The sequence below is a fragment of the Candoia aspera genome, chromosome 10 (assembly GCF_035149785.1).
Source record: "Candoia aspera isolate rCanAsp1 chromosome 10, rCanAsp1.hap2, whole genome shotgun sequence".
NCBI classification, from domain to species: domain Eukaryota; kingdom Metazoa; phylum Chordata; class Lepidosauria; order Squamata; family Boidae; genus Candoia; species Candoia aspera.
Window position 1 is genome coordinate 2,469,964 of NC_086162.1, and position 23,295 is coordinate 2,493,258.

Below are 23,295 nucleotides of genomic sequence, written 5' to 3' on the forward strand. Positions count from 1 at the left end.
CATATACACATGGAGATATACATAACAGGAGGTAAACCAAACTTTAGTCCTTCTGTTGTGGCCCTTCCGTCAGACTCTCACATCACACTTCCTTACTTCTCTTTAATGAACATTTTAAATTAGTTCTGCCCCCGGGTGCAATCTAATGTGCTTCACCAACCATTCAGTCAGCATCACAGTCGGGTAACTCCAGGGGGTGGAATCAGTTGGTACCTATTAGCTGTTTAGGTGTGTGCTGCCTTCTCCCTCCCCTCACCCCTGAGCCCTGTCTGCGGATCCATCCCCTTTGGCTGGGGGAGAGACCAGGGCTTTCTACTTTGGCTCAAGCCTGAAACAGCCCAGATCTCTGAGCTGATCACCCAGCTAACAACGCGATGATCCACTGAGATAATGGCAACATTCTGCATTCAGTGGGAAGACTCAGCTCAGATGTACAGGATAGGTGATGCCTAGCTTGGCACTAGATCTTGTCAAAGAGTCGGAGAGCTTTTAAGAGGTCACAAACTAAACATGAGCCAGCTGCGTGAGGCAGTGACTACAAAGGCAAACATAACTCCAACCTCAACAGTAGTACGTATTCTGCTTGGTCCTTCCCTGGAGGGTTCAGGATAGATTTAGGGGCTGCGTGTTGATATCAAAAAGCTGAAAAACTTTCAGACAAGAAGGATCAAGGCTCAGGGTTAGACTCACGAAGAAAAGCTGACAGAGTTGGATATGTTTAGCCTAGAGTGGAGATCATTCTGTGACTATATAAAAGTCCTTGTTCACTAACTGAAAGACACACAGCATGAAAAGCATTTGTTTCTGATGCTCCAGAGAGAAGTACTTGAAAGAACAGGGCCAAATTACAAGAAAGGAGATTTCACTAAAGCATTACAAAGGTCACAGCAGAAGAAACAAGGTGAATAGCCATTTCCCAGAGTCCTGCTCATCCCCCTCCAGGAATAAATCTTTAAAAGTTGGGAAGGCAGCAGGGATGACAATTCATTTGCTTAAATTAAAAGTGAAGAAGAAACCAACCCCCTTTCTACATACTTGCCATTCTTTTGTTGATCTCAAGACATTTGGATAAATTTAATAGTGCTCTTGGTCTTTGATAAAACTTTGAATAAAATGATTCACTGTTCCCTCTTTACTAAACTTTACAGGAAATCTTACGTTTCATTTTCTATTTCCCTCCCTCGGTATTTATAAGCAAAAGGCTTAAAATTGATTAATGCTGAGCTAGTGGGATGCTTCTTTTCCAACTGCAGAAATGTTGCTGTTTAAAACATCTGAAATACTGAGAATTATCAAACATTGTATACTTAATGACTTACAAATAAGTTTTATTCTTTTGTTGCAAACCCCAGAATGCACAACCACCAAATTAAAAATATTTTTAGCGTACCTGAAACTTGATGCCACATCAGGCAGAGGCGCAGAGAAGCCCAGGATGTTGTCAAGAAGGTGCCAATACCTATTTGTGTGATACAAAAGAGGACGAAATCCTAGCCTTTAGCCACCTTCCTCTTTGAGGCCCCACAGTTGGTCATGCCTGCACTCCGACTGACCATCTGTGTTCACTGCCGATCGAATCCCGCACAATGGCAAAGGCCTGGGAGCTGCCTGAATGTCTGTTTCTGTAAATTGCAGGTTTCAGTTACACTGCCTGAGCCAGAACATGGCAAGCATGTGGGATCCCTGGTCAAAGCTGCTGGGATGCACCCTTTTCCTCCTCTGGCTCCCAGGAGGTAGGTGCTAGTGGGCTCCAACTGGGTAGCCTTGGGAAACTGGGGCAGGCCACAACTTTTGGCAGCCCCCTGACTATGCTGTGCATTGCTTCCAAGTCTTTTCTCCCTCCTCAGCAGGGTCCTTCTCCTGCAGCCACTTGGCTGTCGACTCCCCAGTTGTCATCTTGGGAAGAAACATCACAGCTTCCTGTACCATCTGGAGAAACCACTGCCCCATTACAAAGGACAGCAGAATCCAGATGGTTTGGAAATTGGGCAACAAACAACTTAGGGGATCTCAGTACAGCTTTAGCAATGGAATGGAAGTTTCCAACATCACCGTTGGCCCCTTCAAGGAACCTGTGACGTCCCTGAGCTGCTGTGTGCAGGAACATGGCATCCCACAGGTTATGAACTTCACCCAGATCCAGGCTGGATGTAAGTCACATTGCAAGGACTAAAAGTAAAGTGTGCACAGTGCAGTGTTTATAAAGAAACCTTTACACTGCCTATTTATGAATCATAAAAGGCAAACCCTAAAACCAAAATTCTTAACGAGCAGGGTGTGATCAGACAAGTCAAAATGATGGCCATGAAGGAGTTTTGATCACAGCTTTGCAGCCACTGCCTTGACTTTTTGACTACACCCTGCAGACACTCCTGCTTATGAGCCAAAGACACAAAACCAGAAGCAGCTAACCCATCTAACAGCTAAACACAGAATCCTAGAATAGCCACATCTTTGCTACTCATCCAAAAGGGGCCAGGTGAAAGGAGACCCCTCCCTTTGGAGACTTTTTCCAAGAATAGTAATGTAAAAAATGACACATTCCGTCTCCCCACAAACACTTTCCCTGTTGGGGGAAACTGAAGAAAGCGTTGGGATGGCAACCTGTTTCAAGCACAGCCTAGCAGTGCAGCCTGATGTGGCAATGCAGCCAGCAGACATAACATTTACCATCACCCCAATGGGTGTTTCCCAATCTGGACAATTTTGTGATGTGTGGAGTTCAACGCCCAGAATCCCTCAGCCAATATGGCCATTGCTAAGAATTCTGCGAGTCAAAGTCCACACATCTCAAAATTGCCCTGGTTGGGAACCATTGGTTTGGTGTGTGATGTGATTCCATTCTAAACAAATCCCTGGAAAGCCCATTTTTATTGCATTTAAGGAATGACATTCAAATGATTATGATGTTTGAGATGGCTTCAGCAAATGAGCCAAGCTACACTCATCAGTGACAGGGAAATGCCAGATAAAGTGCCGGATAATAATTCTTCCCTTCAATAGAGCTGAAATCAATGTTCAACAGTTGGCCACAAGTAAACCTTTTAAGTTAGTGAAATGACTTCCAAGTAATGCCTTGCAAAGGCATTTTGCGTGTTTTTTCCAAGTAGATCTAAACATGAACTTAACAAGAGACCCCACGTCCTAACTGCCTATATTCAGCAGCAGAATGCTACCCTCAGTCACTACCACCCGGCACCGGTTTCACAAGACCGAAGAGAGGGCCATATAAACTGCTGCCTCTCTGCTCCCATTGACGAACATCGCATGTTGGATAAGAAATGCTGGCACGTATAAAATAGCAATTTTGACGATGGGGGGAGGTTGGAAGTGGGGTTGTTTGAAATACCAAGTCAGCAGTCACAAATATCAGAAAATTTGGTATTTTGGATTCCATTTTTTTAATCCGTTCAATGATTTCATTATGACAAATCTAATTCTCAGAGATTCAGTCTGGATCTAACAAAGCTGCAGAATTGTCCCCTGCCTGCAACATTGTCAGTGTTGTGTTGAAAATGTTTCCCTGCTTTTTTCTCAATGCCATGTGAATGCCAAGCAGACCCTCCATCCCAGCCTCAAAACCTCACCTGTGTCCTCAACATGACCTCCAGGACCCTGGCGTGCCAGTGGGACCCTGGGCAAGACAGCCTCCTCCCAACCCGTGTTGCCTTGAAGGGATTCCGGTAAGAACAGGACGGAGACTGCTGTGGCCAGGCTAGGGCTAGAGGAGGAGGAGGGGGCAGCCTGTTTCTCTCCACTCCCGGGCAACGCTTCCTGACCTTTGACTTCTAAAATATCAGAATCTGTGGCTTAATTTAGTTCCTTCCTCCCTCGAATATGTCTGCAAGGGGTGGTGTGCTCTCCCTTCAACAGGGTCGTGCGTTCTGTTGGCTTTTCTGCATGTAATGGGGAGCTGCGAGGGTAGCTTCTCTCTAGCGTCCATCTGCTGATAAGCTCTTCTGGTGTTTCAGGAGCTCAAGGGAGTGCAAGCCCCTGGACTCCATCCCAGATTGCGTTCCTGAGCCCAGCCAGCACTCCTGCACCATTCAACGCCTGAACCTCCAGCTGTATCAAAAAATGCTTTTCTGGGTGTCTGCGAAAAACGCCCTGGGCACTGTGACCTCAGAGCCCTTGTGTGCTGACCCCATGGATTTAGGTGCGTGTTGTTGGTAGGAGCAGGTCTGCCTGCCCTCTTTTCTTGCAAACTGGGCTGAATCCATAGGTGTCTGTGAGAAGCAGGGAGAGTTGAAATATGTTCATTTAGAGGCAAAAATTAGAAGCAATGTTTCTTGCCTGGAAGGCAACTGAAGAGGTTTCAGTCCTTCTCTGAGCACCCACTTCTTCCCTGTACCCCACTGGGAGAAAGGGAGCTCCTTTCAAATCACTCGGCAAAAAAGGATTGCCCATTACCCGGGGAGAGAGACCCCATCTTCCCCCCTCCCCAACCAAAAAACTCACCTCTGGAGAAAAAGAAGGCAACCTGCTTGCTAGGCAATCTCTGAATGGTCCCCTTTCCTCTGATATATATGACCAATGACAATGACACCTTTTTGACTGGTATGCGGCCTTTTTGGGTTGTCCATTCTTCATCCTCTAAAGCAGGGTGGATTTCATTCAAGCCAAGACTTGGAACAAGAGCAGGACATGTGCAGACCCATCTGTGCTCTCCAGAGGTGAAGGTGGGGAGAAAATCTGTTCCAAATCACCCTACAGATCCAAGATCTCACCTTTGGCCAAATTGATGGACATGCCTGTGGTGGCTGAAGCCAATTAATGGCCAGCTAGGACCACATAATGGAGCAGAGTTTAACACAGCAGAGGAAGCTGTGCCCAGAAAAAGAATATTATCAAAAATAGCTTTAATGAGCACGTCAGAGAAACACAGGTTATTGATCGTACACATTCAGCCCTTCCAAGCACACCCTTAGATGAAGTAGGTTTAAGATAAATAAAAAGATTCTTACTGACTTTATTGTTTGGTTCAGTTTACATGTTCCTTGTATCTTCTGTTCTTTCTAAACTTAATTCACCCTAAACTCTCAGCCCTATAGCTGCCAAGAGCGGCATGGAAGAAAATGGGAATTCCAGGCCCATCACATGGCACCTAGAAAGATGGAGCAGCACACAGCCATGTGCTTCTCTCCTAATGAAGAAGTAAGAGAGAGAGAGGAAGTGGGAGTGGCAACAAACAGCTTCCTCAATAGCATGGAGAGTTTGCATCCTAGAGCAACCATCCATATGCTAATGAGGCATGCTGGATTTGCCAGGACTTCCAACACCCCTTCTCAAATCATGCATGTATCATGCCTACACAAGATTTAATTCACTTCGTAGCCCTTGATAGACACCCTTTGCAAGTGGCTTTGTCAGGATGTCAGTGATCATGTCCTCTGAGGGACAATACTCCAAATTTATTAGTCCTGTTTCCTGTGCCTCTCTAATCGTGTGGTAATGAACATCCATGTGCTTGGTCCACTTTCCCATCTTCTTTGATAGAGAGAGTCTTATACAACTTTGGTTGTCCTCAAAGACTTATTGAAGCAGCAACACTGATCCCCAGATCCTTAAGTAAATACTTGAGCCATTGCACCTCTGCACTGCACATGTCTCAGCCACTGAGACATACTCTACTTCAGTAGTTGAGCATGCTAATATAGTCTGCTTGTGACTAGCCCAGCTCACAGCCCCTCCCCCAAACAAAAACACATTCCCACTGGTGGATTTGCAACCAGTTGCATCTTCCACCCAATCTGCATCAGTGTACCCCACTAGTTCAGGAGAATCAGTTGCTGGCAGCTTAAGTTTCAGGTCTGCAGTCCCCTTCAGGTATCTTGCCACCCACTTAATGCCTGACCAGTCCCTTTGGATTGGTGCGCTGGTCTTTCTGCAGAGGATCCCCACTGCAGTTGAAATATCTGGCCTTGTGGTGGTTGACAGATACAACAGCTTCCCAATGGCCTCTCTGTAGCCATTGTTCTGAGGCAACAGTTCATTAGTGTCCTTTACTTTGTGAAAGTCTGTGCCCATTGGAGTGGGCATTATTTTTGCATCTTCCAGCCCCAGGCTCTCCAATAACTCTAGAACCTTTTGCCTCTGACTAAGGAGAAAGCTTCCATCCTCTTCTCTGTCAATTTGTATCCCCAAGTAGTAGCTTGCCTTCCCAAGGCATTTCACCTCTACTTCCATGTTCAAATTGGATAGTGTTTCATCAATGTCCCTTTGATCCTCATAACAGAGAATCAAATCATCCATGAATGTCAGAATGAACACGTCTCTGCCATTCTTGTGTCATGTGTAAAGTCAGGGATCAGCTTTGCCCTGAGTGAAACCTTCCTTTATTAGCATCTGGTTTAATTTCACATTCCAGGCCTTTGCTGCTTGTTTCAGCCCATAGATTCTCTTTTGAAGCTTACACACTAAATGCCTTTTGTTTGGATCAGCGAATCCTTCAGGTTGTTGCATATACAACTCCTTCTGAATTTCCCCATGCAAGAACGCTGTTTTAATGTCTATATGTTCCACTTGCATGTTTCTGCTTGCAGCTAGTCTTTAAAAAAGCCAAATTGTTATGTGGGTCACATCAGGTGCAAATGTTTGGTCATAATCTTCCCCATACTTTTGTGAATAGCCCTTGGGCCTGGTGTGCTATGGTCCATGGGGTCACGAAGGGTCAGACACAACTTAATGACTGAACAACAACAAAACCAGTCTAGATTTGTATCTTTGGACTACTCCCTTCTCATGATGTTTGGCCTTAAAGACCCACTTGCAACCAATTGCCTTTTTGCCAGCAGGTAACTTTGTGAGTGTCCAAGTGTTGTGTTGTAGAGCCTCAAACTCTTCTTGGGCTGCTTTCCTCCACTTACTTGCTTCAGCCGGCAGGAGCTATTGCACCTCCTTCCATGATGCAGACTCTTTTGGCAATGCCACCCCTGCAAGGTAGGACAGTCACTTGGCCAGAACTCCCTTGTTGACTCATGATGAGCACCTCAGGTCCGGATCAGGACTCAGGTCTGGATGATACTGCATCCCTGCCCCTTCTGTTCCTCCTGGTTCCTCATCATCTGAGTCAGGCAGAGTCTTTGGCTTGATCTCCTCTCTCTGGGCTTGCCTGCTTGCTGCATCTGGAAACACTGGGTAAGGTACTTTGAACAAGTAATAATACCTCCCCCTTCTGCAGTGCTGTTGGTTAGAGGATTCTTATTTGGCTCTGTTTGATCTGTTGCTTTTGTTAGTAATCTATTTTATAGGTATGTAACTGTCATTGCTACCTCCCCACATCTGTTACCCCCAACACATGCTTGAATTGGCCCACACAGCTTGGTGTGAATTTGGTCCAGGGGCTGCCTGGAGTGCCTGGTGCTTTATTTTGGAATTGGAGGCCTTGTGGACTTTCCCTGTATGCAGGCTTTGTGCCACAGTCCTTGCTTGCCAATCCATTTTTACCTGAAGAACTGCATTTGAATCTCTGTGTTCAAATTGTCTGTCCCAGAAAGTAGCTCTGTTGTCCTCCCTTCCTCGGTGACTAGCCATGCATGCCATGTCTGGCCTCTCACAATTGAGAAAGATCAAACCTTGATCTAGGAATCCTGTTAAAAAGACATCTTTTTGATCTATTATTTCACATCTGTCACCTTTAAATTGAAGGGTATGCCCATTTTTCATGAGGGCAGATGTGCTACTCAGGTTCATTTTCAACCCTGGAACATATAAAACGTTAGTTGAAATCATATCTCTCTGGGTAGTGCCATTTCCACACCTTAGGAGGGTGCACCCCTCCCCTTCCACTGAGATTGTTCTTCCATCAGCCAAACCAATCCCTTCCTTTGAACTTGGGTTCAATTCAATAAAGAAATCTCGATCCTTGATCATATGCATACTACATCCACTGTCTATAATAAAAGAAGAACAACTTTTATTAATTGCTGAAAATGCAACAAGAGTTGTTTTTGGAGCCTTTTCTCTGTTGGTTTTCTGATCTGCCTTCCTGGCCCAACAATTTTTCTTTAAGTGCCCACTCTTGTCACAAAAAATGGCACTTGATGGCTGTCTTTGAATCACTTTTCTGCTTCTGACCACCATCTTTGCCCTTAGGCTTTGAAAAATAGCTTGCTTCGTGATGGGTCTACTTTGAATTTATATAGACGGTCTTCCTGCTATGCTCAGACTTTAACTGTTGAATTAAATCTGAGAGGGGCTGTGTTGACCCTCTGTAACTTGTAGCAAAGCTTGAATAACTCTGAGGGAGAGATCCTAATAAGAATCCACCAAAGAAAAGGTGCCACTGGTGCTGATGCCTTCTAGGAATGAGGTGCAACTCTTTCAGCACCTGGGAGAAGCCCTTCCCTTTCAAAAAAGGCTGTTTCCTGTTGCTATTTAATATATATTGTCTTTTAATTTTATATTTTGGGTGGTGCTTTACTCTTCTTGCTACCTACCCTTGGAATACATTTGGAGGCTGGCATTAAAGTACTTTAAATATATGCAAGTACAAAGGCTCTCTCCACTCCACATTGTTCATTCCAGCCTGGCTGGAGCCCCCGACCATCCAGGACGTCAGGTCCATGCCCGAGACTGACTGCGTGTTGGTAACATGGGTGGCAGCAAAGGACAGCAACCACATGGATCAGGCATGTGACCTGCGCTACCAGGTGGAAGGCAGCCCGGAGTGGAGCCTTGTGAGTACCCCTATGGCCTGGCAACAGAATGGCTTCACCTTGTAGGACCCCTCTGGGTGCACAATCAAGGCCCCTTTGGCATGGCTTTCACTTCTGTCCCTGCCCCCCCTTCCTCACGCTCCAAACTCTTTGCCAGCAGCCATCCATACCACCTTGGCACTGTCCTTTTCTATCCCTGACAGCCATGCTGTGCTAAAGCCCAAAGAGCCTTTTTACTCAAAGCATTTCTGGCCTCTTCCTGTAGAGTTTAAGGGTCCTGTGGGCTGGATGGGGGGGCAAGGGAAGGGGCGTTTCTGTGGGCCCGCTTTTCCTATTCTCCCTCTCGTCCCAGGTCCGCAATATCACCACCACCCACTGGCAGACCCAGCAATGCGGCTTCCTCTTTGGCAGACTCTACCACTTCCAGATGCGCTGCAGGAGACTCCCTCTCAGCTACTGGAGCAACTGGAGCCTGGCCAAGCTCTTTACCACACACGAAAAAGGTGAGAAAGGGGCAGAGTCCTGCACACACACACACACACACACATGGATAGCTGAGCCTCCTAAGTCACCAGGATAACCAGGGCATTGGGATAGTTCAGCCTCCAAGGCAGTTTCTCATATAAGGATTTGGCCTATAGGGGTTGGGGAACAACTTCCTCTGGCCATGTGCAGAGTGCATCGTCTCAGTGAAATAGAAAGCAATGCTCCAATGTAGGATTGTATCATAAAGTTTGCTTGCAATCAAATGTATAGTGAGGGACATGGGTGGTGGGACTTTCCAAACAGAAGCTTAGGAAGCCCCTGGTCAGCTGATCTTGAAAAGCAAAGCAGGACTAGATATGCAGTAAGTAGGAAGCCCCAGCATGGTAGAATAATTTGGGCAGTTAACAAAAAGTCTCAGGAGGAAGCAATGGAAAACAACTTCTGAACTGTTGCCCCCTGCAAACTCTATATGGACCTGAAGTCAATGGAAGTTGAGCTAGTCTTTGCTTTTCTAGTCTGCAAAGCTTGCTTGCTTTGAAGGAACAGGGCAAGACACAAGGTGCTGATGGTCCTGAAAGCCTCTTTTTCTCCCACAGCACCTTCAGGAAAGCTCGATGCCTGGTGGAAACTGCAAGAGACAGGGAAGGGGACTGAAGTGCAGCTGCTGTGGAAGGTGAGTGAGTGCCTCACTTGGCAGAACACAAGAGCAAACTCATTCCAGCAGCTGCTCTAGTAAGGAGATGTATGACCAAGGAATGTTCAACCTCTTCACCAGGTGACACAACAGGAAAGGGAGGGAGCTGTGTAACCTTATTACTGCACTAGCCCACAGTCTTGGTTCATACAAACAAATTAGCTCAAATATCCTGGACTCTCAAAACATAATAAGCCTCAAAAGAATTGGCTACAGCTACAGTTAAAACTAATGTTAGTGTGTTGTAGCTCTTTTGCTAATCCGGTTAAGTGTGCTGTGTGAATGCAGACTGTATGAGAGGCAGATTTCAAGTGCTACATTTCACTTGTAACCAACCAAACAACCACCCTTATCTTGTTCTGCAGCCGATGAAGCCAAATGAGGCCAATGGCAGAGTCCTGGGGTACTGGGCAGCACTCAGTACCAGTCAACACAATGGCATTCCACAATCTCTCTGCAACACCACAGAGAGGCAGTGCACATTCTTGGTGCCACCAGGAACCCAGAGGATTTATCTCACAGCCTACAACTCTAGAGGTGCATCTCAACCCACAGAAATCTTCTTGCTGGAGAAAAAAGGTAGACTGGTTCATATCTCATTTTTGTGAATCTGTCATTCAGTTTATTTTGAGGTCTTTTTTTTAAAGGGGGGACAGCACATTTTTGTTTAAAATCTTGCTTGATGCAAGATTTAACAACAATTTAACAACCAATTTTCCCTGACATAAGTATATTTTTCATGAATGTAACTTTTCTTTTATGCAGATGTTATCCAAATACATACTTTATTGAATTGGTGAATATTGCAAAATTTGGAAAAATATAAAATTTTGAAGAATAATTCAGATCATCTAAGGCAACCTTTCCCAAATAGAGAGACCTCCAGAATTTTTCTCACAGAATTTGTCAGCTGGCAAAGCAGCCATGACTGCAAATCAAAGAAGTTGGTCCAGAAGATGGAAGTGGTGTGGTCTCCCTGTTGAATGATCCTCCTTCACCTGTTTGTCATGGGTGTTTTAGATCAGGTGCCTGGCTGGTAGCAGACGGTACCCAACTCGATGGCTCTGTTCATGGCCCATTTACTGTATTTGAGCACCAGGCTCCTAGGAACTCTCTGGCAGCCAAATGTGATTGGTTTTAACTGTCTGGGTGACTGTTAAACATTTATAATCTTGGTTCCTTATTGCAGTTTTGTGTCCCTTAATTCTTTGTTGTAGCTGGTGTCCTGATTGTCCTGTGTTGTATTGTGCCCAGGCAGTTAACCTTGTGTACAATACTGGTTCTGCTGGGGGCTTCACAGTTCGTTGGGCCACTTTGATCCCGTGGATGGGGTCTATTAGCCTGTTCTGATGCATGTTTTGTGTATGGCAGCATTAGTAGTATAGAAATTCTTTCTGTTCTGTTTTGTTTCCTAGTGCATTTTTTGTGAAATTGGCAGGCAGTGGTTGATGAGTCTATTTTGGAGGCAGTTGAATTCTGCCTTTCAGAGTGTTCCTGAGCTATAGGGTGTCCTAGGTCTGTGGACGAGGGCTCTTACGCAGCTCATTCTATGGGCTGAGGGTGTTGCTGCAAATGTTTAACATTTGATCAGCATGTGTCAGTTTTCTATAAAGTTGAGTTTGCAGTACGCCATCATTCTGTCTGGTAAAGAGGATGTTGAAAAATTGGGTGTCATTTTCTTTCTCAGGCTCTATGCGAACTTAATACCTGGGCATTGAGTGTTTTCAATTTTATTTTCTTTTAGGATTAGAAATGTATTAACTTCTTCTTTTTTTGTGTGCCTTTGAGTCAGTGCTGACTCCTGGCAACTGCCTGGACAAGTCCCTGCAGTTTTCTTGGCAAGATTTTCAGAAGTGGCTTGCCATTGCCTCCTTCCTAGGTATGAGAGAGGCTGACCGGCCCAAGGTCACCCAACTGGCTTTGTGTCTAAGGTGGGCCTAGAACTCACAGTCTCGTGGTTTCTAGCCCATTGCCTTCACCACGACACCAAACTGGCTTTCTGTTGTTAACATAGCTGATCCATATTTTGAGTTTGATTGGGGAAGGACAATCTTCTCCAGGTGTTGCATGACTGCTTCTGCTGTGCAGCCTGAGATGGGCAATTCATGGGTATTCTTGTAATCTGTTGGAATACACAGTTGTTAAATTAGAAGTAGGTAGTGAGGCCTAGATTAAGCACAGGTGTAGTCAAAGGGAGTTTCTCCCCTGGAATAGTGTTAAACCCATGTCCAAAAGATTGTCAGGTTCCCTTTAAACACACATACGCAAATACTTGAGCCAAACCAGAGCTTCTTTTGGACATGGATTTAGCTCTATTCCTGAAGTGCCCTAAATCCATGTTCAGAAGCAAACGAACAACAGTTGAGCAGGGTAGAGCCGAGCTGGCTTTCTCCTGCTTCACCACACGGCCACCTTCCTGCCTCTATTGGTCAGCTGCTGTTCGAGACAATCCAGGCTCAGGCTCTAGACTATGGATATTTCTAGAGACCAAATGGGTTCAGAGAAAGAAGCTGGTGTAAAAGTACCACATTCTCGCTACCCAAAGCAGGCAGAGGTGCCTTGAAAAAAAGGCTGAGGAGCCAGGGGACAAGGGGCATGCTTGCACCTGCCTCACGTGCCTAATGGGTGCTGGACTGATCGAGGTCAGCCAATTTTAACACTGATCAAACACTTGGGGAAGCACATCAGCTTGCATCTATACGTCAAAAGTGCTGTAGCTCATTCCTGCTTAAGGGGAACAGCCAAAGACAACAGCCTTTGGCATGGGTTGGGGAGGAGATGAAGGTAGTGTCCTGAGACCTTTGCAGAAAAAAATGGTTTCCCAAGCATGTTCATGACACAGCTAGATGCAAATGAAAGAAAGGCCCAAAGGCAAGCAAAGCACCGATTTGCCCAGGGAGGAAACTCTTCCCTGTGAGGGAGCTCCTCTACCATGTGCTCTTCGGGAGGGAACAATTACACAATGCATGAGAACGAGCAGAGGCAAAACAGGAAGCATGGTCCTTTTCTTTCAAAACAAATCTATCTTCAAAGTATATGGGCTTTCTGGTGATTGCAATCAGTTGAGATGCATTCTTTCACAGTCAGGAACTTGCTTTTCCCCACATAAGTCTAAGCTGGAGACAAACATGCTCTGCCATGTCCTCATGATGTTGCCTTCATCTCATCCCTCATCCATAAGAGAGGCAGCCTTAAGTCACATGTAAATGTTTTCCCTTTATGCATCTAACACCAGGCACCACTGGTTATCCTTGGCCATCCAGTAGATTGGAGGCAAAGTCAGATGACCAGTAGGGTGCTTCAGGCTGGTGCCAGGCATGCTCCCTCCCCTCAGGTCCTGGGCCCTCTCCTCAAGGGCCATTCCGGTGTGGGAGCAGAAGAGTCTGGGCTCTTCCCACCCAGGCCCTCTTTCTATACTGGCTACTTCCCATCCCAGCAACCCAGCAGCAGAAAGACCCAAGCATTCCCACTATAGCTCCCAGCTCCCCAAGCCCACAAATCACCTGGCAGAGGGTGGGCTGCAGTAGAGAGCTCAGCTCAAGGTGCCTGAATCAAAAGAGCTGGGCTTTCTGGCTTCTCCCCCAGCCCACTGAACCATGGGCCTGGGGATGCACCAATGGTGATTCAACCCACAAGGATTTATTGCTCTTTCAAGACCTTATGTCTGCTCATCAATAGGTGAGTTTTGACATGTGGCTAAACTCTGATGGGACCTGAAGTCTAAGACTCCACCCTTGTATAGCTGCTAAGGAGATAATCTAAAGGGGAACTTGATTAGGGATTTAAGTGGATATCACTTCAACACTTTGCAGTAGTAAATCCGTGGTCTAAATAAGCCTTTTTCACTGTTTGTTTGTTTGTTTGGAGGCTACCTGACTGCAAATGACTCTGGGTGCCTTATACTTCACAAGAGGAATAAAAATTAGAAACAGATCGTAGACATCGAGAACAGAAACCAAACCAAACAGCAAAAAACAACTGCCAGGGCTCCATAGCTACCCTACCCACCCATCCCCAGCCAGGACTGGGAGAAGAGCCAAGTTTTCAAGGACTTTTGGAACATCCTCTGGGGGGAGGCTGTTCCATGACCTTTCAGTTAATCCAATCTGTTTCCCAGCACAGCGGGGGGGGGGGGGAGTTTACCCAAAACATCACCTGAGTATCCAGTTACTGTCCACCCCCCTGCACTGAATGGAGATTTCTCTGCAAATCTCTCACAGTTAGAGAGACCTAACATGATGCAGTTTTCAGGGAAATTCCAGCATTTTATGGCAAATCTACTTGAAGACGTAGCCCTTTTGGAGGCCTTGCTTCTTCCAGCCCCAAACCTCCATTTCCTTTCCTTCGCCATTTTCACCATCTCTGCTGCATTCTCCGATATTGTTCTCAGGTCAGCCTGTGTTCAAGATCCAGGCCTCCCCACACAACGAGAAGAGCTTCCAGCTATGGTGGGATCCTCCAGTGACCCCAGCTACTGGATATATTGTTGAGTGGCATAGAGTGACCTCTGCAGCAGAGGATTACATCGAATGGAAAAAGCTGCAGAATGGAAGCATCACACAAACCCTGATCCAAGGTGATCCACTGCGAAGGGAAGGAGGAGGGAACATTTTCACTCTCAGCACCATTGGGGAGCCAAGGCAAATCTTCTCTTGGGCGTTTCTGACCAAGGTTTCCCAGCTCTGCTGCAAAGATCAGGCCAGCACAACCTCTGTCAGATCTGGACCAGGTGGAATCACCATGTTGCTTTATTAACTGGCTCTGTTTGTTTACCTTCAAATGCAAGGGCCACGGCTTTTACCCAAACTAGTCCCTTTTACTCAGAAACCTTGACTTACATAAATTCTACAGGTCTTCCACATGGGTTTGCATCCAGCAACAGTGAGGTGACCCCCTGCCCATGACAGCTTGGGTCCCCATTTGTCCAGAAAGATGCAAACAAACTAGGGCCACTTGGTGTGATCTTCATCCCGCTGTATTAATGACTCATTTGAAAAAATTGTTACTTTCGGCTGCACCTTTTGTTGATGCTACTTCCACTGCTACTGAGTTATGTGTGATATCACAATCCATTATAGGCAAAGCATCCCTACTGTAAGACTGGAGGCCCGGTCCCAGGGCTGCAAAACAACCCCACAGATAGGTCACTGTGGCATCACAGTACACAACATGTTGGCCAAAAGCTGTATCCAAACGTACACCATTTTATTTTATTTATTTTATTTTCAAACATACACAATGGACTCCCAGCCTAGGCACCCTCCAGATGTGTGTAGTTACCATGAATTCTGAGAATTGAAGTTCTCCTCTCTGGAGATTGCCCAGCTGGAAGGATGCTGCCCTAGAGCCAAGATTCCCAGCCGGCTTTAGGGAAATATTCTCACAGCACCCAGAGGGCTGTAGCTTCCAACAGGCCATCACAGCCTTCCTCTCTGTGGGTCAGCCAGCAAGCCCAGCCGATGGAAGGGAGGTATGTAGTGGGACCAATAGCAGGTCTTTCAAGGGGGTGGCTAACCTTAACCCTAAAACCTGGTGGCCTCTCTGGCAATATGATCTGAAGGCAAGGCATCGTAGGTGTTCTCCCTTGACATTTTGAATGCCTCCTATATTCCCTTTCCTGCAGTTACCAGAACTGTGTAACATTTGAGTACATCACATGCCTCATGTGCTTGGCAGCATATTCATTAATTAATATCTGACTGACCACAAAGTATCAAACAAATACTAACACACTATTTTTTGTCGAGTTCTTGGTGCTCTCTGAGCTTGGTTGTTTGCTTGCAGATGTTTCATTAACCAAGTAGGTAACATCATAAGTGCTCTTCTATGAGGACACTATTTTTTGGAAATGAAAGGAACTGTTAACTCTATTTAAGCAGCACTTAATATGGGTCCAGCCCCTAAGACATTTTTTTCACAGTTTAAAGTTTAGCGGTGCAACATTTTGAAAGGGGAAAATCAATTATAGAGCAAGCAGCAGCTTCACTGCAGGGGCTTGTCAGACAGATGGTGGGAATGTGGCCCACCTCCAGCCCTTCCATCATCACTAACACCTCCCCCTTCTCTCTTTCAGAAAACATTGAACCTTTCCAGCGCTATAACATCTCCATCTACCCGCTCTACAGGGACAGAGTGGGGATGCCCCAGACAATGGAAGCTTACACAAGGCAAAAAGGTGCATCTTCCAAACAGCTCAGCTCAGCTTCCATCATCAAAGCAGAAAGTCACTTTCAATCAAAATTTTCTTTGGTTGGAATTTTACATTTGGAGCAAATGAAGTGATTTCTAATTGTCTCTGGGTGTGTTGTTGTTCCAGCAGTGGGGCGTAGAAGAAAAGCAGGAGTGCAGATTAAACCTGATATTCAGCTTAATTTCCAAAGTTATAACAATGCAGGCTATTTTTAAGGTTCCCTCTAGTATTAACTCATCTGAGGCTGGGATGATGAGAGACTGTTAGTAGGTAGTCAGTAGAATCAGGAAGATAATTTGCTCATCCAGTTTTAAACTTTTTGAGGTGTGACCAGAACTGCTTCCAGAGGCTGGTCATGGCAAGCTGAAGTCTAGTCTGTCCTGTTTGCCCCAATGGGTCCACCTGCCCTCAGCACCCCCTTGACCTGCAGTCGCTCATGCTTCCTTCCTCCTGTCTCCACAGCTCCATCCCGCAGCCCCAAAGTTCATCCCAGCAACATTGGGGTAACCACAGCTGAAGTCCGGTGGGAACCCCTCCCCATTGAAGAGCAGAATGGGTTCATCACCAGCTACACTCTCTTCTGGATCAATCCCAATGAAGACGCTAGAAGTACGTTTGCCCACTCTCTGCAGTTATGGTGGTGGGTGGCTTCTCCCCCAAAGCAAGGAGACCCTCCACCCCCATCATGGGCTGCAACTGGATTTCAGCTAAGGAGAGAGCAGCAGCTGCCTTTAGGGCAGTTATGGCCCCTTTTGTCTCTGATGGGTGAAGAGGAAACTTAGGATGAATCAGTCTGTGACCAACATCTCTCTCCATCCTATTGGGAAGGTTTCCATTGCTGCTGCTTGTTCTATATTTTCATGTCCCTGTCAGATTCCAAACTCCTCCCTCCCTCCCTCCTGCCCCCTTCTTCCACTGCAATACAAACTTATGTCCAAGCCTCTGGCACCAAGACAACTAAAGCTGTGTGAATTGTGCAACAGATAAAACCACACACTTGTCTTCAGAACAACTGATGGATGGCATGGAGAAAGAAGGAGGGGGAAGAAGGCAGTTTGTTCAGAAAACTTTGGCACAAGCCAAGATGGGATTTATTAACCCAAAGAACATGGTCCAAATGGATAAGTAGGCAGGTGGGCTCAGTGCTTCGGGGATGAGCACCCTTCATACAATCAGACCCTCCGCTCCATTTTAAACCAATTTTACTCCTCCTCTGGCATTTGTTAATCTAAGGAGGAAGTTGCAAAAGATTTCGCTCCCCATAACTTGAGCGCTAAATATATTGTTTGTAAATTATAAACATACTGTACTTTTTAGCAATGTATTTGTCTCCCTCATTTAAAGATCATTAAGAAATAGGATTTTTTTGTTTTCAAAAAGTGATCTTAGGGAAAAACAGACGGAAGCAACTTAGACAAAAAAAAATTCAATCTAATGAGTAGGAAATAGGCTTGAAAAGATTTGCAGGGAGGGGCATTGGGGAGGCAGCACAGGGAAGGAAGGAGGCAGATGCGTCAGACATCCCACCCTTGGCCTGTGCATTTTGCATTCCTGAAGCACAGTGTAAGAAAAAGACATGTTGCTCCTTTTTAATGATGGTCATAAGGACATCACCCAATTAAGAACTGATTAAACATATGATCAATGAATGAAATTGCTAGCTGTTTGCTTATTTATAAGCAATAAATAAGGGTAGTACATTCATAGGAAAAATACATATTCCTTTGAGTTTTAGATACATACACTGGAGCTGGCAGGCACCATCTTAGCTTTCTCATAGAATTATAGACTTGGAAGGACCTCAGAGAACATGTAGTCCAACCCCCCGAAGAAGAGACATGTAAGACATAGACCATCACCCTAGTTTTTTAAGCTACTCTGTCTGCCAATCATTGATTGACAGTAAAAACCTATATTAAAAATAACTAAGCACTTCTAAATATTTTTGCTGCTTTGGGACATTAATATTTGAAGAGAAAAAAATAGTGCCATCCAGATGTATTGGAATATATAGTAGCTAACTAGTGAGCCAAATTGTTCAAACCAATAAGACCTTCAGCCTTAGCTGGCATTGCCAATTGTCAAAGATGATAGGAGTTATTTCCCACAGCATCTGGAGGGCTACAGGTTGCTCTCCTAACTTTGCCACGACTTTGCTATCCAAGGTGCCATTCATGCCATACCTTATCACTGCAACAAGCAAACAGAAAGACCTTTAGGGAGGAGTGTAAGGAACAGAACCATGCCACCCATCACCATTGTTGTACTGCCCTCCCTTTGACTTCTAGGCCTTTCCAGTCTGAAATGACAGCAAGGTTTTGCCAATTTTTTCTCTAGGTATTGTTGTGAATGCTTCTGTAGACACCCTCACCATCTCAGGTCTTTGGCCTTCAAGAATGTACAGCCTGCATATCATGGCCTCTACAGTGGGTGGGAGCACCAATGGGACTGATCTTGTGATCACCACCAAGGCAATGGGTAAGGAAAACCCTGGCAATTTGGGGCTGGGAAGGAAATTCAGCTCTAGTTAGCTAGCATCATGGAAATGGAAAGAAAAAATGACTAGGCCCATAAGGTCAACAAGCCATTTTGAGAGTGTAGAATTTCCCTAGAGCTGCAAAGGGTATGTCGGTCCTACAAGATAGACCATACTAAGAAAGCAATGCCATGTAGGTAGGTATTACGTACTTTTACTGCAATAGCTCTAGGAACAGATTCTTGCAAGTCTGAATGTGCTTCCCCTTCCCTCCCTTTATCTTCATGTGAACTAGGGAAATGCTTGTCTGAGATATTTTCTCAAGTTACTTTTTTGGCCCTGGCTCAGGCCCCTTTTATCTGTTGCCTTGGTAGCAGATCTTCCTCCTGTCCTTCACAGCCACTCCCTCTGCCCTCTACAGCAGTATTTCTTAAAGTGTAGTCCGAGAACCCCTGGAAGTCCCCCAAGACCCTCTCAGGGGTCTGCAAACACAAAATTATTTGCCAGATATTGAAGATATTTTCAGAATTTAAAACAATGTCACTCTTCACATGATTTTTATTTGTTAAAAAATGCAGGGCTCTTTTTATGAAAAATGTTTTATTTATGTTAATATCTAATGGGTTTAATATTGTTATTTTTACATGACTCAATAAATAAATATTCTACGAATGCATCAATTTTAACTTTTAATATGGTAAATATTGATAAATATAACCCATCCAAACAAAAGCTCTTTTGGGGTCCTCCATAATTTTTAAAAGTGGGAGAGCAAAATGTCCTGAGAGCAAAATGTTTAAGAAACACTGCTCTGTAGAATGGTTGGCTAAAGGTGGCTCACTGTTCTGAATCAGTGCTTCATAATACTGTCCCCCTTTCCTCCCTGGTATGTGTCTCTAGCTTGCATGACCTAGGTGGCAGACACAGCCACCTCCCTGATTCTCCCATTCTCCTGATGCTTTTGAGAACTTTTGGGAGGCATCAGAAATTCACAAGTCTGAATCCTACTCATCCTTCTGTCTTCAAGAGTAATTTTTATATTGTTCTTACTGTGAAGGAAACAACAAAAGGTCCCAGGAAAGGCAAACAAGATTGATTCTCCTCCCTGAGCATCCCAAAGATACAGGGCGATGTTCCAAAGCATCCTTGAAGACTTAGAGTTGTGGAATATTCTCCATAGCTATTCTTTGGACCCTCCACCTCAAAGGGAGGGTTAGCCGGGGCTTCCTACTCCCATCCACCAGTAGTCACAAGCCCATCTGTGTAAGTAAAGACCAAATTGCACAACCTCATTCTTCCTTTTAGGAGCAGTTCTCCCTGCACGAACTAGCTCCTCTACAACCATTTACACCTACAAATTATCCCTTGATGATGTACTCATTCATCTTCACTTTGGTCAAAGTCCAGCAGACAGTGGCAGTGCAGCCAATTGGCTATGGGCACACAGACTCTCTGAACAGCAATGCCCCTCTTTAGTTCCATCTCAGGAATATGGTCACTAATCCACCAATACACAATCCCTTGCTCTCTCTTCCAGACGACCTGGACATCACCATTGTGTACTTACTCATTGGGCTGCTCTTGGCCATGATAATCGGCATGGTCATCTGCTTTCAGAAGAGCAAAAGGTGTGTGGAGGAGCAAGCCAGAAGTTGTGGAGCTTCGCTTTGGCACCTGGGTATTGTGGATAAGCACAGGAGATAGCAAAGAGACCAAGCCAGGAGACAGTGGGGAGGAGGCCAGGCAAAGGAGAAAAGCCCTATGGCAGCAGAGGAGGAGGGAGGGCAAAGACTATACCTGGGTGGTACAGAGGACCTCTGCACACTGGTGGATCTGAAGATGAAGGTGGCAGCAGAGGATGGAATAAGGTCCTCTTTCCAAGAGAGTGAGATGGCATGCCTGAGCTCTGCTACCACGTCTAGGTTTTTTCTGTCAACCCATGCCAGAACATTTCCCTGTTTCATGGGGCACTTAGGGTTACCCAAGTCAAGGGAGGAAAGGCCAATCGCATGGGGGAGGAGAAAATGGTAATGTTTCCTTCAAATCGAGCTCAACTCCTCTTGACATAAAATTATGAAATACAGTGGGGAGGAGTTTGGGAGAGATTCCAAAAATGCCTAGGTACTGGTGCCAAGACTTGGGGAGAGGACTCTGCCACTAAAGGTTTTGAAGAATTACTGTATGTACTTGTCTACAAGCTAAAACAAAAATAAAATGCCAGGTTGAAACAAAAGAATATTTGCCAAATCACTGGTCATGCAGGATGCAGACTGCATAAAAGAAAAGACCCCAAACTCATATACATATTTATCAGAATCTCCCTCCTGAAGCAGCTACTTCCTCTGAGAGAAAATTCCCCCAAGACCCATGTTCCAGGTACCTATGTTGATGTGCGTGTGTCGAAAGAGAAAGGTTGTGTTGATTCACATATAAGAGAGGAGCAGAACAGGGAATGGCCACCATCAGGTTGCAGAGCTTGGCTGTCCAGCTATCATAGCCCCAGACTAACCCGGTCTTTCTCTCTCCCCTTGCCCCCCGCAACTCAACCACAGGATGAAGACGCAGTTCTGGCCTAGCGTCCCTGACCCAGCCAACAGCAGTCTGGGCAAATGGGCCCCCGCTGTTCTTCAGGAGGTAAATCTGGAGGCTGTAGAGCTAGAGTGCTGCTTGTTCCTTGTGCAGCAGCTGCTGATTTATGAACCTTTCACCCAGTCGGATGCATCAGCACCACTGCATGAGCAACCCTGCTGACATTCACTTGCTGTATTTCCACAATATGCGTACCCTGATCAACAGTTCAATTAACCCAGTTTTCTAGGTTCTTACAACACATTGAGCCAATAACGAATTACATGAGCTGCGTTCACACAAAATACTAGGCCAAAATGCATTGACTGTCATTCAGTGTACTGTGCTATTGAGTTCTGCATATGGAGTTCTGCATATAGAATACAGAGATAATAAGGGCATCCATAGCTAAAATTCAGCCCAGATCAGTTGCAAGGCAGAGCTTGCATAGGATAAAGGAGCTTTATTTCTTTATTTATGCATTTCTGTAGAGCCTTTTCTCAGGAGCTTAAGGGAGTCCCTACATTTTACTCTTGTAATGACCTCATGAAGCAGGTTGGGCTGAGAGTGTGAGTGATTCTCAGCTTCAGTAGGAACTGGAGTCTAAGTTTCCCCAGAGCCAGTCCAGGGAATGCAAGTCTGCTGAGGACTGCTAGCGGATAATCAGAGTATACAGGTAGTCCTTGCATAGCAACCATGACTGGGACCAGTGCCACAGCCGCTAAACAGAAAATCATGTGATCATGACAGACTTACAACCTTATTTCCCATTTGGTCGTCACGTGACCACAATTTACGGTTTTATTTCTGTGTTCTCTATTAATTCTGCTTGTTGCAAGCTGGTTGCAAAGCATGCGAATGGCAATCATGTGACTGTGGGATGCTGCGATGGTTGTAAATGCTAGGATTGGTTGCTTTCTACCTTCGTAACTTCAGTCACTAAACAAGGCAGTCAGTAAGCGAGGACTACCTGTAAAGCCTTCCTGTCCCATAGCAGTCTACTTCTGAATGAAGATGCTGGAAACGAACATCCCCATCAGAACCTGCTTAAGGATGTCTCTATGGCAGCCAGTGGCAGGTGGCAGATATGGAACACGCCTCCCCCACCTTGCGCTCAACCAGGACTAGGTTTCCTTAGTGGCCTGCCTGCTGTCATTAATTGTCCCTTTTCCTGCCTTTTTTCCCCAGGAGACCCTCCAGGCTCCCAAGGCATGTGAGCTCAGCCCTGTCATTGTTTCTGCCATCTTAGTGATTGAAACAGATGAGAAAAAGTGCCTTTCCTGTGGGAAGAGTGAGCCCAGCCCAGCCATGGAGGACAGCCCAGCAGGCCTCTCTGACTCTTATGCCCGTGAAACCAAGGGAGCTTTACCAACTGGGGGCTCAGTGCCAACCTCCTATATGAATAGCCCAGAGTCTGTTCAGTATGCCAAGGTACTGGGGGGCAGTTACTGCAGTCAGCAAGAAGCATCACCTACCTTCTACATACGGTCCAGCTCCAGGCAACCTCTGCTCCGCAGCTTGACCCCCAGCCCAAAGCCTTACAAGAACCTGTGGTTCCACAGTGACCAGCCAGAACGAGCAACCAGCTCCAGCTTCCAAGAGGAGGCCGTTTTCCTGGATGGGGCCCTGCTGGATTTCCCACTGCTGCAGGGGCTCAAAATTGATGGGGATGAAGACCTTTGCAACTTCCGAAGGCTATAGGACCCAGCTGACATCCCAGGGCTGCAGGGGGAGTGGCCTGCTCTTTTGGTTCTTCTCCGTTCCCCTCCCCTCCCCGAGAGGTCTGGCCAAGGGTATTTTGTGTTTTATCCTCTAGGGAGGCCAAGAAGGTGGGGAGGACACTGCAGGCAGCATTCCCAGGGCAGAGTCACATTTCTCCAAACTCATATGAGAAACAGCCAGAAGCAGCTATGCTTTAGTTTAGATCAGTGGAAGGCAATCTCAGGGGAGGGCAATTTTTGGATTTTCATTTTTGTTTCTGCTTCAGAGGCTGCAAGAGGCATTGGGGGCCTCACCAGGGGTGAGGGCCAGCCTATTTGGAGGTGCTAGACATTTGGGGATTAGATAAAAATTAGGTGTACAGGTAGTTCTCAATTGACAACCACAATTGGGACCAGCATCTTGGCATTTAGCAAAGCTGTTGTTAAGCAAGATGGCATATGAGTGCTTCACTCAACGACCACAATATCAACACTCTCCACTGTTAAGTGATCTCATGGGTCGT

General features: G+C 45.8%; 2 protein-coding genes across 4 annotated transcripts in view; one reads left to right on the top strand and one right to left on the bottom strand.

Annotated features, from left to right (window-relative positions):
* The first annotated feature begins 1,550 nt into the window (after window positions 1-1,550).
* Window positions 1,551-22,835, top strand: CSF3R (colony stimulating factor 3 receptor). 2 transcript variants are annotated; one of them, XM_063311773.1, is made up of 15 exons: window positions 1,551-1,733; window positions 1,848-2,150; window positions 3,560-3,683; window positions 3,972-4,156; window positions 8,527-8,678; window positions 9,010-9,160; window positions 9,740-9,816; window positions 10,203-10,416; window positions 14,228-14,413; window positions 15,911-16,012; window positions 16,490-16,636; window positions 18,365-18,505; window positions 20,041-20,131; window positions 21,056-21,137; window positions 22,260-22,835. In XM_063311773.1, the coding sequence occupies exons 1-15, from the start codon at window positions 1,613-1,615 to the stop codon at window positions 22,770-22,772; spliced, it is 2,589 nt and encodes an 862-aa protein (XP_063167843.1). In that variant the 5' UTR covers window positions 1,551-1,612; the 3' UTR covers window positions 22,773-22,835. The 2 variants fall into 2 exon arrangements, with proteins under 2 accessions (XP_063167843.1, XP_063167844.1); XM_063311774.1 differs by having other exon boundaries at window positions 1,851-2,150.
* The window catches only part of THRAP3 (thyroid hormone receptor associated protein 3), a 185,043-nt gene continuing 184,488 nt past the window's right edge, over window positions 22,741-23,295 (bottom strand). For both annotated transcript variants that reach the window (XM_063311771.1, XM_063311770.1), the window contains exon 13: window positions 22,741-22,756. The gene's annotated coding sequence lies outside the window, so the exon portion shown is untranslated. The remainder of the gene's footprint in view (window positions 22,757-23,295) is intronic.